At 41.1% G+C, this 16,715-nt stretch overlaps 1 protein-coding gene across 5 annotated transcripts in view; it reads left to right on the forward strand.

Annotated features, from left to right (window-relative positions):
- The window catches only part of cdc27 (cell division cycle 27), a 135,926-nt gene that overhangs the window by 60,317 nt on the left and 58,894 nt on the right, over nucleotides 1–16,715 (forward strand). For all 5 annotated transcript variants that reach the window (XR_009508936.1, XR_009508935.1, XM_059955806.1 and 2 more), the window contains exons 11-13: nucleotides 2,844–3,048; nucleotides 12,091–12,263; nucleotides 15,548–15,700. Coding sequence is in view for 3 of the 5 variants with exons in the window: in XM_059955806.1 (XP_059811789.1) it covers nucleotides 2,844–3,048; nucleotides 12,091–12,263; nucleotides 15,548–15,700 (531 nt within the window). In the remaining 2 variants the exon portion in view is untranslated. The remainder of the gene's footprint in view (nucleotides 1–2,843; nucleotides 3,049–12,090; nucleotides 12,264–15,547; nucleotides 15,701–16,715) is intronic.

The following is a 16,715-nucleotide window of genomic DNA, read 5'->3' on the forward strand; positions in this document are numbered from 1 at the left end:
AGAATCTGGTTTATCATCACTCACATATGTCACTGTGCAAAAATTTCGGGCATCCTAGCTATATATACTCCCAAGATTTTTGCACAGTACTGTATATGGTGAGGAAATATTTGCTGTGCTTATAGACCATGAGTTCGTGGGTGAGCTACACCATAGATAGGTTTTGGTAGAGAGCTATATAGACAAATGAACTGGGTGTTTTCCTTTTTGTGCCATATTTATTTTGACTCTGCTCCAAATACATTGGAGTTCAGCCTCTGAATTTTGCGCATGTGCTGTTATCTGCATTTTGCAGTTTGACAACAGCAATGGGGTAAATCTTGTTCTGGATTAGAGGCGATGTTGTTTCTCCTCTTGTTCTGTAGATGAGCTTCACTCCAGCAGTAAGCTTTTCAGAGGTGATGCACATTAATGTAGCAAGCAAGATTGGAAAAACAAGTATTGGGCATCTGTTAGGAACCTGCACTATTGGGACAAGAAAATTAACGTTGTAATATTATTCGGGGGATTTTGCAAAGACTTACTTCACACAACACATTACAAATTTCCTGACAATCCCCAACGAAGAGGAGTCTCTGTGCGAGGCACCCAGAATTTTCTGAAGTAATTCATGGATTTCCCACCAGAAAACAACAGGAGGGTTATAGGCTGAGTGCGGGTCAGTGGGATTAGGTGAGAGTAAGTGTTCGGCACGGACTAGAAGGGCCGAGATGGCCTGTTTCCGTGCTGTAATTGTTATATGGACTATTTCATGAGAATGAAGATCCAAGATCAAATTACCCACAAGTACAGAATGTTTTTGGATTGGAAACTTTACTTCAGGTAGCTGAAGGCTGAGGTCTAACAGAAAGCCCAAGGCCCAAAGTAAAAGCGGCAGGTATGGAATTTCAGTCTCAGTTGCAATTTCATTTCATTGCAATTTCAGGCAGTGAAGAAAGCTAATGGCATGCTGGCTTTTATAACAACAAGAGGAATTGAGTATAGGAGTAAAGAGGTCCTTCTGCAGCTGTACAGGGCCCTGGTGAGACCACACCTGGAGTATTGTGTGCAGTTTTGGCCTCCAAATTTGAGGAAAGACATTCTTGCTATTGAGGGAGTGCAGCGTAGGTTCACAGGGTTAATTCCCAGAATGTTGGGACTGTCATGTGTTGAAAGATTGGAGTGACTGGGCTTGTATACACTGGAATTTAGAAGGATGAGAGGGAATCTGATTGAAACATATAAAATTATTAAGGGATTGGACACACTGGAGGCAGGAAGCATGTTCCCACTGATAGGTGAGTCCAGAACCAGAGGCCACAGTTTAAGAATAAGGGGTAGGCCATTTAGAACAGAGATGCAGAAAAACTTTTTCACCCAGAGAGTGGTGGATATGTGGAATGCTCTGCCCCAGAAGGCAGTGGAGGCCATGTCTCTGGATGCATTCAAGAGAGAGTTAGATAGAGCTCTTATAGATAGCGGGGTCAAGGGATATGGGGAGAGGGCAGGAACGGGGTACTGATTGTATGATCAGCCATGATCACAGTGAATGGCGGTGCTGGCTAGAAGGGCCGAAGGGCCTACTCCTGCACCTACTGTCTATTGTCTATTTCACATATCTGGAAAGTAATAAATGTTGCAGATCTTTTGGGACTCTAATTTTGGCATATTCAAGCAGGGAGCCAAACAGAGATGTGGTCACTCTTGAGATATCTCTCTGCTATTCACCACAGGCATGGTATTGCCAAGTTCCTGCTATGGTGCTTCTTTTCCACAGGTAAACCATTAACGCTGCAGTTCAGTTCTGATGAAGGATCCTAGAGTTGAAAAAAATCTGTTTTTCTTTCCACAGATGCTGCCTGATCTGTGGAATATCTCTTGCATTTTGATTTACAGTATCTGCAGTTTCTTGTTTTTAAATATTTGGTTGGATCTCTTTTCCAATGACATTCCTTATTCGTACTGTATAAGGCCATTCAACCCATGGTTTATAAAAGCTCTGCAGAGAATTTCCATGAGTCCTATCCCTTGTTTAATATTCTTGTTCTCCTCATGCCCATCAATCCCAACCCACACCAACCAACTCTCCTGCCATTTACACCTGCAAATACACCAACATATCTTTGAGATCTGAACAAAGGTAGAGTACCTGGTTACCAGGAGAATGGACAGTCTCCAACAGACAGCATCTGAGGTCAGGAAAAAAGACTGTGCAGCAGCAGTAATTTTTGTGAAACTTTGTCATCCATACAAATTGTGAAATGTTTCAATCTATCACTCTACACACTAACAAATCATTTTGATATAATCCCCTTTGGTAACTTGCTCCTTCCTGAAATGTCTCTCCCCATTATGATGTAAAATATTCTGTACTGTACTCCAGTTGGATTCACAACAGATTGGACCTAATACTCATTTTGCTCCCACCTTTACTAATTTGTGCCCTGTTGATGTGAAAGTTCAGGTCTCCCATACTTATTGTGTCACCTTTATGTTGCAAATGCTTTTCTTGTTCTCTCAAATAATATAGCTAATCATAGGGGATCCATAATATATTCCCAGTAGTGTTTTCAATCCTTTCTCATTTTGTATTCCACCCTTCTCCAAACCGATTCTGCTTTCTTCCCAAAGTTGAGATCTATTTCTTACTGCTGCCCTCTTTCTATCTTTATCGTGAGATCTGCCTCTCACCACATTACCCCTCCTTACCCAAGACTTTGTATACAGGCTGTCTTTTCCTATTCATTTTCAGCTTTCATCACCTTGCAATTCCAGTTAGAGCAGTGCTATTAGACATCTGTTCATTCATATGTGGGTTTCAAGTACCTACATGCACACTCAGATATGTATTTGTTTTAAAACAGGAGAATAGTAAAAAGCTGAAGATGAAGTTTCCAACTAAAATTCCCAACAGAAAGCCAAAAAACAAAACCAGTAAAGGAGGTATAACACAGCCAAACCTCAACGACAGCTTGGAAATCAGTAAGCTTGACTCGGTGATCCCTGAAGGCAAAATCTCCTCAGTCACACCTCAAATGCAGGCCTTCAATATACAAAAAGCAGCTGCAGGTAAGCTTGCATCTGATACATTACAAATAGATTGGTTCAGTTTATTTTTACAGATTCATTGCATTGCTGGTGATGAATACCTCCTGGTAACACTCACAAAATGCTGCTGGAACGCAGCAGGCCAGGCAGCATCTATAGGAAGAAGTACAATCGACGTTTTGGGTTGAGACCCTTCGTCAGGACTAACTGAAAGAAAAGATAGTAAGAGATTTGAGAGGGGGAAATCCGAAATGATAGGAGAAGACAGGAGGGGGAGGGATAAAGCTTAGAGCTGAAAAGTTGATTGGCAAAAGGGATACACAGCTGAAGAAAGGAAAGGATCATGGGATGGGAGGTCTGGGGAGAAAGGGGGAGGGGAGCACCAGAGGGAGATGGAGAACAGGCAAGGAGTGATTGTGAGAGGGGCAGAGAGAAAAAGGGGGGGGGAGAATAATAAATAAGGGTTGGGGTAAGAAGGGGAAGAGGGGCATTAACAGAAGTTAGAGAAATCATTGTTCATGCCATCAGGTTGGAGGCTACCCAGGCGAAATATCAGGTGTTCCTCCAACCTGAGTGTGGCTTCATCTGGCCAGCTGTGTTGCACCAGCATTTTGGGTGTGTTGCTTGAATTTCCAGTATCTGCAGATTTCCTCGTGTTTGCGTTTTTAAATACCTCCTGGTGTTGGTTGATTTGATTCTGAGAATGTAAGAGAATTGGTACTAGAGAAAGAAATGAGAGAATAGGGTTCATTTAAAAGCTGGCATACAGTGACATGCAAAAGTTTGGGCAGCCCTGGTCAAAATTTCTGTTACTGTGAATAGTTAAGTGAGTAGAAGATGAACTGATCTCCAAAAGTCATTAAGTTAAAGATGAAACATTCTTTTCAACATTTTAAGCAAAATTAGTGTATTAGTTTTGTTTTGTACAATTTTAGAGTGAAAAAAGAAAAGGAGCACCATGCAAAAGTTTTGGCAACCCAAGAGATTTGAACTCTCATAACTTTTACCAAGGTCTCAGACCTTAATTAGCTTGTTAGGGCTATGGCTTGTTCACAGTCTTCGTTAGGAAAGGCCAGGTGATGCAAATTTCAAAGCTTTTCCATACCCTGACTCCTCAAACCTTGTCCCAACAATCAGCAGCCATGGGTTTCTCTGACCAGCTGCCTAGCACTCTGAAAATTAAAATAAATGATGCCCACAAAGCAGGAGAAGGCTTATAAGAAGATGGCAAAGCATTTTCAGGTAGCTGTTTACTCAGTTTGTAATGTAATTAAGAAATGGCAATTAACAGGAATGGTGGAGGTCAAGTTGAGGTCTGGAAGACCAAGAAAATTTTCCGAGAGAACTGCTCGTAGGATTGCTAGAAAGGCAAATCCAGTTTGACTGCAAAAGACCTTCAGGAAGACTTAGCAGACTCTGGAGTGTTGATGCACTGCATATGACCTTCATGGAAGAGTCATCAAAAGAAAACCTTTCCTGCATCCTCACCACAAAATTTAGCATCAGAAGTTTGCAAAGGAACATCCAAACAAGCCTAAAGCGTTTTGGAAACAAGTCCTGTGGACTGATGAAGTTAAAATAGAACTTTTTGGCTGCAATGAGCAAAGATATGCAGAATTTCATGAAAAGAACACCTCTCCAACTGTTAAGCATGGGAGTGGATGGATCATGCTTTGGGCTTGTGTTGCAGCCAGTGGTATGGGGAATATTTCACTGGTAGAGGGAAGAATGAATTCAATTAAATACCAGCAAATATCACACCGCCTGATTGTTTAAAAAAAAAATGCTGAGGGTGAAGAGGATGGCTTCTGCAACTGGATAATAATCCTAAACACACCTCAAAAAGCACAGTGGATGACCTCAAGAGGCGCAAGCTGAAGGATTTGGCAAGGCCCTCACAGTCCCCCGACCTAAACATCATCGAAAATCTGTGGATAGAGCTCAGAAGAGCAGTGCATGCAAGATGGCCCAAGAATCTGACAGAACTAGAAGCCTTTTGCATGGAAGAATGGGTGAAAATCCCCCAAACAGGAATTGAAAGACTCTTGAGGCTGATTTATACTTGTGTGTACGGGCTATGCCGTAGCCCTAGTTTGCACTTCTGTGTTGCTCTCCGCCTTAGCGAGCATGCGTTGCTGTGCACCAAAATACCAGTTGGCGGTGGGATTTCTATGCCACTCTGACTTTCTTCATAGGAGAAATGGACAAGGAAATGCATTTCAAACGTTTTTGCATGTCGGCAGGTAGATTTGATGATTTGGTTCATTTATTTCGCATCGGTGTACAGACATGGCGGAGAAGAAACAACTGGAAGTGTGTAGGAGGAAATGCGACGCTACCAAGCGGTCCAATCACAATTGTTGCGGTCTGCGTCGCCGCGATGTGTGAGAGGGTTTTTTGGGGAGGTGCATGTCACCCTTCGGCGTAGGGTACGCAGTGCCTACAGCGTAGATGCAACACACAAGTATAAATCAGCCTTTAGCCCGCTACAAAAAGCATTTACAAGCTGTGATACTTGCCAAAGGGGGTGTTACTAAGTACTGACTCAGCAGGGTGCCCAAACTTTTGCTTCGGGCCCTTTTCCATTCTTGTTATTTTGAAACTGTAAAAGATGGAAATAAAAAAAGTAATCTTGCTTAAACCATAGAACCGTAGAACACTACAGTACAGTACAGGCCCTTCAGCCCTCCATGTTGTGCTGACCCATATTATCCTTAATAAAAAGAGTCCTAAACCCACACTACCCCATAACCTTCCATTTTTCTTTCATTCATGTGCCTGTCCAAGAGGCTCTTAAGTACCCCTAATGTTTTAGCTTCCACCACCATCCCTGGCAAGTCATTTCAGGCACTCACAACCCTCTGTGTTTTTTTTAAAAAAAAAGCTTACCCCTGATGTCTCCCCTAAACCTCCCTCCCTTAATTTTGTACATGTGCCCTCTAGTATTTGCTATTGGTGTCTTGGGAAACAGGTACTGGCTACCCACCCTACCTATGCCTCTCATAATCTTGTAGACCTCTATCAAGTCCCCTCTCATCCTTCTATGCTCTAAAGAGAAAAGTCCCAGCTCTGCTAACCTTGCCTCATAAGACTTGTTTGCCAATCCAGGCAACATCCTAGTAAATCTCCTCTGCACCCTCTCCATATCTTCCACATCCTTCCTATAATGAGGTGACCAGAACTGAACACAATACTCTAAGTGTGGTCTCACCAGAGATTTGTAGAGTTGCAACATGACCTCTCTACTCTTGAACTCAATCCCCGTGTTAATGAAGCCTAGCATCCCATAGGCCTTCTTAACTACCCTATCAACCTATGCAGTGACCTTGAGGGATGTATGGATTTGAACCCCAAGGTCCCTTTGTTCATCCACACTGACCATTAATCCTGTACTCAGTCTTCTGGTTTGTCCTTCCAAAATGCATCACCTCACACTTATCTGGATTGAACTCCATCTGCCCAACTCTGCAGCCTGTCTTCCTCTTGTAACCTTCAACAAGCTACAGCTCCATCCACAACTCCTCCAATCTTCGTGCCATTAAAATATTAAAGATCTGTATCTTTAATTTTATGCCTTTTGGAAATCAGGTAATCTTTTACTTGCTTAGCTATTCACAGAAACAGAGACTTTGACTAGGGGAGCCCAAACTTTTGCATGCCACTGTACATATTATGGGTCAAATGGCCTCCTATGTGACAGGAATGTAGTGACTCTAGTGTTTTATTTTGCGTAAGTGCAATAGAATGGTTTTCATTTTAAATGTGTGCTACCTTTCACCAAATGAGTATTGAAATCATTTAGTCTGTTAACATGAACACCACTTTTTCTTTGCACAATATTGTCCATATTTATGACTTTTGGCTGAAGGCTTCAAACGAATAGGTTTTTGGATAGTTTTTGGATACTCAGAGGATAGAGACAGAGGACTTGAAGGGTTTTGGCAGTTGGAGGCACAACTGTCAGAGGTGATGCGATTGAGATCAAATTTTATGCTACCATCGAAACCTTGCTGATCTACAGAGGAGTGAAAATCAATGTCAACTGTCCATATCATCTAAAGCAACCAAGACATCAAAATAGATTTGAATTAATCCTCACAAGTGAATATTCTATCTTGTTCTTATCCAAATTTTCAAACACTTTGCATCGCGGGTGATCTGCCAGTAAACTGAGAGTGTCTTGCACTGCATCATGGTCACCTGTGTACCAGGCATATGTGATGGCATAAATATGGCAGATGGGTGCAGCTGTTAGTGCCGCTTCCTCGGAGCTCCAGGAACCTAGGTTCTGTTGGGACTTTGAATGCTTTCTATGCACATTCTCTTCCAGGTGGTACTTGTGTTCCAAGAGCATGCTATAAGATAATTAGCTATTATAACTTATTTATTAAGTGGCTAATAAAAAAAATCAAGAGGATAGTTATTGGCAAAAAGAATTGGAAAGGCTACAAGGAAATAAAGAGAGGTGAATGAGATTAATGGGGCTGTTCTGCTTTGAATAGCCTTGAACTAATGAGCTGTTTAGCTTCTTTCCACATTATGATAACGTTCCTGTCTTGAATAAATGTTGTCTTTTGGCAGTAAGCAAACAGATAGACAAGAGTCAGTGAATGGTCTTTACTTGGATTTTCAGAAGGCTTTTGACAAGGTGCTGTTCATACAGCTTTAAACAAGATCGGACTTCATGGTCTTGCAGGAAAGGTACTAACATGGGTGAAAGTTTGGCTGACTGGCAAGAGGCAAATGGTGGGGCCTTTTCTGGTTGGCTGCCAGTGACTTGTGGTGTGTTGCAAGGGTCAGCATTGGGTCCATTACTTTTCATGTTATATGTTAATGATCTGAATGATGGAATTGATGGCTTTGTGGCCAAGTTTTAGGATGATATAAAGATGGCTAGAGGGGCAGGTAGTGTTGAGGAAGTGAGAAATTTTTAGAAGGACTTTGACAGGTTGGGAGATTGGGTAAAGAAGCAGCAGATGGAATACAGCATATGGAACTGAATAGTCATGTACTGTTTTCTAAATGGGGAAAGAATTCAGAAATTAGAGGTGCAAAAGAGCTTGGGACTGCTAGTGCAGGATTCCCTAAAAGTTAACTTGCAAGTTGAGTTGGTAGTAAGGGAGGCAAATTCATCATTGATCCAATGCTGAGGTTTATAAGGAGTTGTTCAAGCTGCACTTGGACTGTTGAGAGCAGATTTGGGTCTAATATCAAAGGAATGATGTGCTGGCCGTAGAGAGTGTCCAGAGGATGTTTACAAGAATGATCCTGTGGATGAAAGGGTTAATGTACTGTATGAGGAGCATTTGATGGCTCGGTCTGTACCTGCTGGAGTTTAGAATGGTGAAGGGTGATCTATTCGAAATCTACCGAGTACTGTAAGGCCTGGAGAGAGAAGATGTTTTCAGAGGATGAGGGCACAGCCTCAGAATACAAGGATGTCTCTTTAGACCAGAGATGAAGAGAAATTTCGTTATCCAGAATCCATGGAATTCATTGCCGCAGATAGCGGTGGAGCCCAGGTCTTTTGGTATATTTAAAACCGAGGCTATGTGGAAGAGGCAAGAGAATGGGGTTGAGAGGTAAAAATAAATCAGCCAAGATCAAATGGCAGTGCAGACTCTGAGCGAAATGGCCTAAATCTGTCTTATGGGCATAAGTGAATATGAATTGTGTCCCTCGGGCTCAAGGGTACGTGTGTGACTAGTGACTGGGAGTCCCTTGGACAACCCCAGCTTCTTGAAAGATCCTGAAAGTGCTATTGTCCAACAGAACCACAGGAGCTGGGAGAAGAGTGAGAAAGACTTGAGTCTTTTCCTCCAATTCACTTGTGGGTCAGTTTTGATTTTGGCTTAGTTTTTCAACACTTCTCAAGTCATCCAAGAGTGCCAAAACAACTGTTCCTGAGCAAAGGAATCTTATTAGTAGTAGCTTTTTTAAAATTAATTAGGATAGAGTTAATTGTTTATCTTCAATGGCCACTGCTTAAAACAAGCCATTACCCATAAAATATAGATTCTCAAAGTCTTAAAATAATTAATAACCATTCAAATTCTTCATCCAGAGAGCAGTGAATCTTTGGAATTCAATGCCCCAAATAACTGTGGAGGCTCGATCACTGGTATACTCAAGATACAGGTATATAGATTTTTTAGAGATTAAGGAAGTTGAGGGATGTTGTGGTACAACAGAAAAGCGATGCTGAAGGTAAAAGATCAGCCATATTAGTGAGTAATAGAGCAGGCATAGAGGGCTGATACTCTACCTTTTTATTTTGGGTTATGCTGACAAAACACTAGTGGCAATAAAAGATTTTCTTATAAATACAAGCAACACACACAAAATGATGGTGGAGCACAGCAGGCCAGGCAGTATCTATAGGAAGAAGTACAGTTGACATTCCACCAGCATTTTGTGTGTGTTGCTTGAATTTCCAGCATCTTCAGATTTCCTCGTGTTTGCCTAAATACCGTAAATTCCGGACTATAAGCCGCTACTTTTTTCCTGCGCTTTGAACACTGCGGCAACACTGCGGCCTATACTACGGTGTGGCTAATGCATGTTTTTTTTTCATGCCACCAAAAACATTTTGCCTCGTAACAGTAGACCAATAAAATTGATGAGTAGTTCAGAGGTCCAATGAAATTGTACGATAAATCAAGCGCACTTTCACAATTAAATTATTGTAAATCAGTCATTTGTACTCACCCTCATCAACATGGAAAACACTCGAAGAAAAGCATATAATGCAGCTTTTAAGTTAAAGGCGATCAATCTGGCGGTTGAAGAAGGAAATCGAGCTGCTGCACGTAATCTTGGCATAAATGAATCGATGTTGAGACAGTGGAGACGCCAGCGTGAAGAACTGAGTCAATGCAAAAAGACGACAAAAGCTTTCAGAGGTAATCATAGCAGATGGCCCGAATTTAAAAACTTTCTTGAAGACTGAGTTAACACACAGAGAGCAGGCGGCCGCGGTGTTTCCATCGTGCAGATCAGACTGAAGGCTAAAACAATGGCCACCAAAATGAAAATCGAAGATTTTAGAGGTGGGCCATCATGGTGTTTTAGATTTATGAGGCGAAAAGGCCTGTCCGTCAGGGTACGCATGACTCTGTGTCAGCAGCTCCCTCCCGACCACGAGGAAAAGCTTGCTAACTTCCGCACATTCACTCAAACAAAGACAGCGGAGAATTCCATCGGGCCAGATGATATCATAAATATGGATGAAGTACCTTTGACGTTTGACCTGCCTCTCACTCGGACTGTTAATAAAAAAGGTGACTCGTCCATCACACTGAAAACAAGTGGCCATGAGAGAATGCATTTTACTTGTGTTCTGAGCTGCACAGCATCCGGACTAAAGCTTCCACCGATGGTGATTTTTAAGCGGCTGACAATGAAAGTTCAGTGAAAGCTGCCATCAAAAGTACAAACTCAATTCCAGCTGTGATTCCTGGGGGCACCACGAAGTATTTGCAGCCACTGGACATCAGCGTGAACTGGGCATTTAAAGTGGCGCTGCGCGTTGAGTGGGAGGCTTAGATGACGAGCGGCGAGAAATCCTTTACCAAAACAGGACGCATGCGAAGAGCATCTTTAACTCAAGTCTGCCAGTGGATCCTAAATGCGTGGAGCCGTGTCACAACATCCACCATCACCAACGGGTTTCGAAAGGCTGGACTGCTGCGTAATGAAGAGGACCGCGTGCGCTCAAGTGAGAGCGACAACAAAGAGACTGAAGTGAGTGATGAGATCCTGAGGTTGTTCAATTCGGACACTGAAGAAGAGGACTTTGGTTTTAGTGCGCAGGAGGAAGATGAAGAAGGCGATCAATAACTTTTCCTGGTAGGCTGCAGTATATATATATTTTTTTTACCAGTCGTTAGGAGATATTGGAATGTTGTTCATGCACTGTTCAGTAAAAAAGTATACACAACGTAATTTGTGTGTTACCGATATGTATGTATATTTAAAAGTAGCTGTGTTACAGGCACTGTTTAAAAAAAAAGCATTTGCAATATATATTTGTTTATGTTACCATACGGATTTAATTAAAAGTTAAAAAATCCTCGCGTGTAATATCGTTCTGTGTAAATATTTCATATTACAACGTGGGACACCTGTGGCTTAAAATCCGGTGCGGCCTGTACAAGTACGAAATTGATTTTCTTTCTAAAATTAGAGCGTGCGGCTTTTAATCAGGTGCGCTCTGTAGTCCGGAATCTACGGTACATCTGATTCTATTGTCCAGATCCCATTCCATTGGTTTTTTTTCTGTTTAATGTTTTGCCTTGGAAATTCAGCCACATGGATTTTTGTTTATCAGCACCTTTTGTTCTTATCAAAGTTCATTGAAAGCTCATGCAATGATGTTGCACTTCACGTTGCATAAGCTGCACGTTACGAAATAATATTCATTTAGCTTCTCTCCAGTTTTGTTCGCTAAATGATTCATTCAGGACTTGAAGTCAATTTCAATTTTGAAATTGTGTGATGCTGCACAGATCTCTCTGGAAGCTAATTGTCTTTACATTTGAAGCATTTTGTTCTGTTTAGCTAGGTTATTCTGATATTAGGAAACCTGTAATCAGTAGAACACTCAAAATGCTGGAGGATCTCAGCAGCTCAGGCAACAGCTATGGAAAAGATGTTTCAGGCTGAGATGCTTCATTCAAGACCCATCCCAATGAAGAGTCTCGGCCCAAAATGTTGCCTCTTTATTCTTTTCTATAGATGCTGCCTGACCTGAGTTCCTCCAGAACTTTGTGGTGTGATACTCTGGATTTCCAGCATCTGCAGAATCTCTTGTGTTACCAGTAGTGCACGCAGTGTAATACAAAATTATCCTCATGGCTGACCATGGTGGAACTAAATTGGATAATAGAACACTGTTTGGAAATTCTCTGCATCAATATCAAATCCATTCAGGTTTTTGCTGAAGTTTCGCTTTTGTTGTAAGAGTTATGTTCTAATGTTTTTTCTAAACTGCAGTGCCACTGGCAACTTCTAGTCAACCAATAAAACTCATTTATTTTTTTTTCTGAATTCTGACAATGCCAGATGGACTGATGAACCTTCTGCGTGAGATGGGGAAAGGATATTTGGCACTTTGTTCTTACAGCTGTAAGGAAGCAATTGGTATCCTGAGTCAGTTGCCTTCACATCACTACAACACTGGTTGGGTACTGTGTCAAATAGGAAGAGCACATTTTGAGCTGGCTGAATACATGCAGGTAAGTTTCTGGCTGAATTAACTTACTGATGGAAAGTGAATGATGGCTGAGAAAGCATAAAACTGCCTGCCCACAGACCAAAAGGGAGTTTTCCAGTATTAACAGGAAATATCAGATTTGAAAACATTCAAGGAAGAAGGAACTAAAGAAAAATGGTCTCAACAAAAGATTATTTAAGCTCAGCTACTGTGAATAAAGAAACTGGCATCAACCAAGCCATCCAAAAGACTGAACAAGTTCTGATAGATAATACTTTATTGATCCCAAAGGAAATTAATGTCACAGTAGCATTATAAGCGCACAGATAAAAGAAGTAAGAAAGAATAAAAAAGTTACCTTTAAAAATAAGAAATGCAAGATTTCCAAGTTCATGCTGATAAGATGGTAGTACAAGAATTGCTGTAATATTGTACAGTAATGGGTGCACATTCACACAGCCCAGATAAGAAGTGATGGTAGTATTGCATGGGGTGTCTGTAGTAGCAGGGTGTGGTAAACCTGGCTTAAACAGAGGTTAACAGCAGTCTAACAGGAGGGGGGTCATCACTTCCCCGACTAAAGGTCGACTCATGGAGCCTAATGGCCGAGGGAAAGAATGACCTCATATAGCGCACTTTGAAGCAGTGCAGTTGTCTTAGTCTATTACTAAAAATGCTCCTCTGTTCAGCCAAGGTGGCAGGCAGAGGGTGAGAAACATTGATGAAGGGTGTCATCTCAAAATGTTGATTGTATACTGTTTCCAAAGATGGTGCTTGTCCTGCTGAGTTCCTCCAACATTTTGTGTGTTGCATGGCCACATCTGTAGATTTTCTCATGTTTGTGATTGAACAACTTTCTATTTAGTTCTGTAGAACAGTACACAATATTTAATCAAATAGGTACTTTGTTCTAAATTAGATGGGGAAGGGGATTTTACAAGAATCTTAATCTTGATTGCTACTTCTCCACTGTCCCGTCTGCATCCCATTTTTTCGTCTCCACTCGCTTTAAACAGACCTGTATTTTCTATCCTCTTTTATTCCCTTACCCAGAAGTACATTACTGATTGTTTTGTGGTGAACTACTTTTTTAATGGCACCATGCAATGCTGGAGGACTTGTTCTATCAAGCATCAGGTGAACATGAGTTTTTTTGTGTAAACTTTAGAGAGGGGTGGTAGAACTCCTTCAATATCCAGATGAGATGGCCCTTAAGAAGCTACCTGGTCATTTATCAACTCTTGATGTTTGAAAGACCTAAAGATTGGTGTATTCTAACGAGCAAATGACTAACGCAGAAACACTTTGAACTATGTAAAGACTCTTCCCACAATCCCTCATTCTATCAGTTGGAATGCTATACCATAAGATGTTGATTAACTCTTGGCACGGCACAGTGGGCACCAAATTTTCATGTTTTCTCAGTTTCTGCCTTTGCCCAAGCCTGGGCAAAAAGGCTGAACTTCAGATGTAACCTGAGAGCTGATTGTTCAAGACAGCTTCTGAATGAGGCCTGAAGGAGACTTGAACAAATGGGAATCAAGGTGGAAACTCTACACCAAATATCAACAAGAATAATTGTGATAGTTGTCAGTCACCTTTGATACAACTCATCATTGTGGGAGTTCTTTTATGGGTATTCTAAGGCAAGCAGTTTTTTTTTCATTTAACATCATAAAATTAGTGAAGATCTCACCTTAAGTTATGATGCTCCTCCTATGATTGCAGAAAATTAACAATCAAGGTATATACTGATAACTGACAAGTTAAATTAGTGCTGTATGAGAGAACAGTAGAATCTAACTTCTTAATGTTTAATATTTTTTTTCTTTGGATTCCAATCCTAATGACATCCTAGCAGAATTGCTATTGATATAAGAACTCATCAGTACCAGCCATAAAAATTAGTGCAGCAGCAACAGTCGGCCAAAGATCGAGTACTTTGAGGGTCCTGCCTTCTGTCCACCACATTCTCTCTTGTCCTCTCTCTCTCAAGGCTTTTCCACCATGCATATGTTGGAAATGTGATGGAATGCCTTCCATTTGCTTGGATGAATGCAGCTGCAGCCAGACTCGAGAGGTTTGACACCACACAGTGCAAATTGAAACACTTGGTTAGTACACTTGTTCGTGTACTAGATTTGATGGTAGAGGGAGTGATATTTAACAAGGTGTGTTGGATGATATAACTGGTTTGTGCATCATCCACAAAATATACTGCAGTTACTTGCCATGCTAATGTGACAGACTTCATAGATAAGCAACATATTGCTGTTACGGAGGTCTATTGATTAATGGGAACCAAACCATGTGTATGATCCCCTCCAACTAATTTTGCTTTGGCAATGTATTGCTGTTCCTTTAAAAGTCATTAGTCCATTTTATGGAACTGCTTGCTCAGAAAGACTGCAACTCGCCAAAAAAAAAGCAGCTTGTCCCTAACTTTCCAACTATGCTTTAAAAAAAAAATTAACTGAGTTTTAAAAACGCACACAAAAATGGAATGTACCACATTAGCAAAGTGGAATTTAATGCGTTTAATTGTTGATTACATTTCATGCTGAAACTTAAGAGCATCAACAAGTAAAATAGTAATCGACAATTTCCATTGCAAAAGTTTGCATACAATCTTTAAGAGCCTCTGTGTATTCATGGGTATTTGTGTGAAAAGATTTCTTCCTATGTTTGCACTATTCATCTGGAAACTGTCTTCTGAGCTTGGATATGGAGAAACTTTCTGCAAAACTGTCTACAAAGCTGTTGATCACACATGAAGACAATCCTTGGTGTTGGTGCGCAGTTGTAATTTTTATCTCATCTCATTACAATTTAACTGCTGAATATCTAATTGAATTCATTGACTTGAGTAGCAGTGATTTATCCTGTCTTTAAGTAATGTTCTTGGGGTAAATAAATTCCTTTTTTTTTTCTACCAGATAAGCTCAATGTGTTTAAAGTATCTTAGTCAAGCAACTGAAAGTATCCTACAGCTTGAAATTTTAATTTAACAAATGCAAATTGAGGCTTCGACAAAAGTGAGGCATGGCTTAACAAACATTCAACAGTGACGGTGTAATTTCAATGTTGCTGTTACATTTAACAGCCAGTGAACATACCATGTTATTGGTTCGCCAGTAAGAGCTGCTCATTGTCAATCAGATAGCAAATAACAGCTCCTCCTGAGCCAAACTTCCACAGTCCTTATCACGTCTCAAGTCTTGGCCTTCTGACGACCGACCCTCTTTTGATTCAAGCTATTCTTTGCTTACTGGTTCCATTCTATATCAAAAATATTTCTTGTTCTAGGCAGAGAGGATATTTTCAGAAGTGAGGCGTATTGAAAGCTATCGAGTGGAAGGTATGGAGATTTATTCCACCACATTGTGGCACCTGCAGAAGGATGTCTCGCTTTCCCTTCTTTCCAAGGATCTCACAGAAATGGATAAAAATACACCAGAGGTGAGTTATTTTACAATTTCTTCATACCTTTCCTTTTTGAAGTTCTTTTCAGAATTAACATGGGAAAAGTTGATCAATAAAATACAGTAGATCACCAGAGCAGAAGAAATGTCTCAAGCCTGCATATTGTAGAATATGATCATTGTTGATCTCCATCTGAAGTTTACATTCCTGTTTGATCCCAATATCATGATCAATATTTTGATGTCATCCTTGAATACTCTGGTAAAGAATTCCAATACTTCAGGTGCACTCTTATCAAAACCTAATGTCCTGCAGTCATGGTTAGCCTACTAATTATTTGTTTTTTGTGTTTCATCCTAATTGTTTTTGTGTTTTGGGCCAAGACTCTTCATCAGGGCTGGAGAGGAAGGGGAAGAAGCTAGAATAAGAAGGGGGGGGAGAGTACAAGTGATGGGTGAAACCAGGTGAGGGGCAGGGGAGATGAACTAAGAAGCTGGGAGGTGATAAATAGAAGTAAGGGGCCGGTAGCATCCAGTTTGAGGTGGCAAACATGATGGAGAATGATGTGCTGGATACGGAGGTTCATGGGGTGGTAGATTATGGCAAGGGAACCCCTGTCCCTGTTACCATCGTGGGTGCCTGGGGTTAGGGCAGATACACAAGAAGTGGAGGAGATGTAGGTAAGGGCAGCATCAGTGATGGAGGAGAAGCCCCATTTTAGTGTGGGGGGGGGGTAGGAAGAGGACGTTTTAGGTGTTGCAGAATAAAATGTTGCTGAGAATAGATGTGCCAAAGACAGAAAATGAGATAAGGTGCATATTTACATGTGGTGGTGATGGATAGAACTATAGTCAAGTTGACAGCTGGTATCTTTTCCACTAGGTCAAAATGTCTAGTAGCAGAGGCTTTGATTTGAGGTGAGGGGAGAGATCAAAGTGGATATATAGAGCAAGTTTGCAGGCAATGTGGTGGGTGCCAGAAATGATCATATGAAGTATTTGAGAGTCTCTTAGGCACATGAATGTGCAGAGAATTGAAAGATATGAACATT

The sequence above is a fragment of the Hypanus sabinus genome, chromosome X1, assembly GCF_030144855.1.
Source record: "Hypanus sabinus isolate sHypSab1 chromosome X1, sHypSab1.hap1, whole genome shotgun sequence".
Lineage (NCBI taxonomy): Eukaryota > Metazoa > Chordata > Chondrichthyes > Myliobatiformes > Dasyatidae > Hypanus > Hypanus sabinus.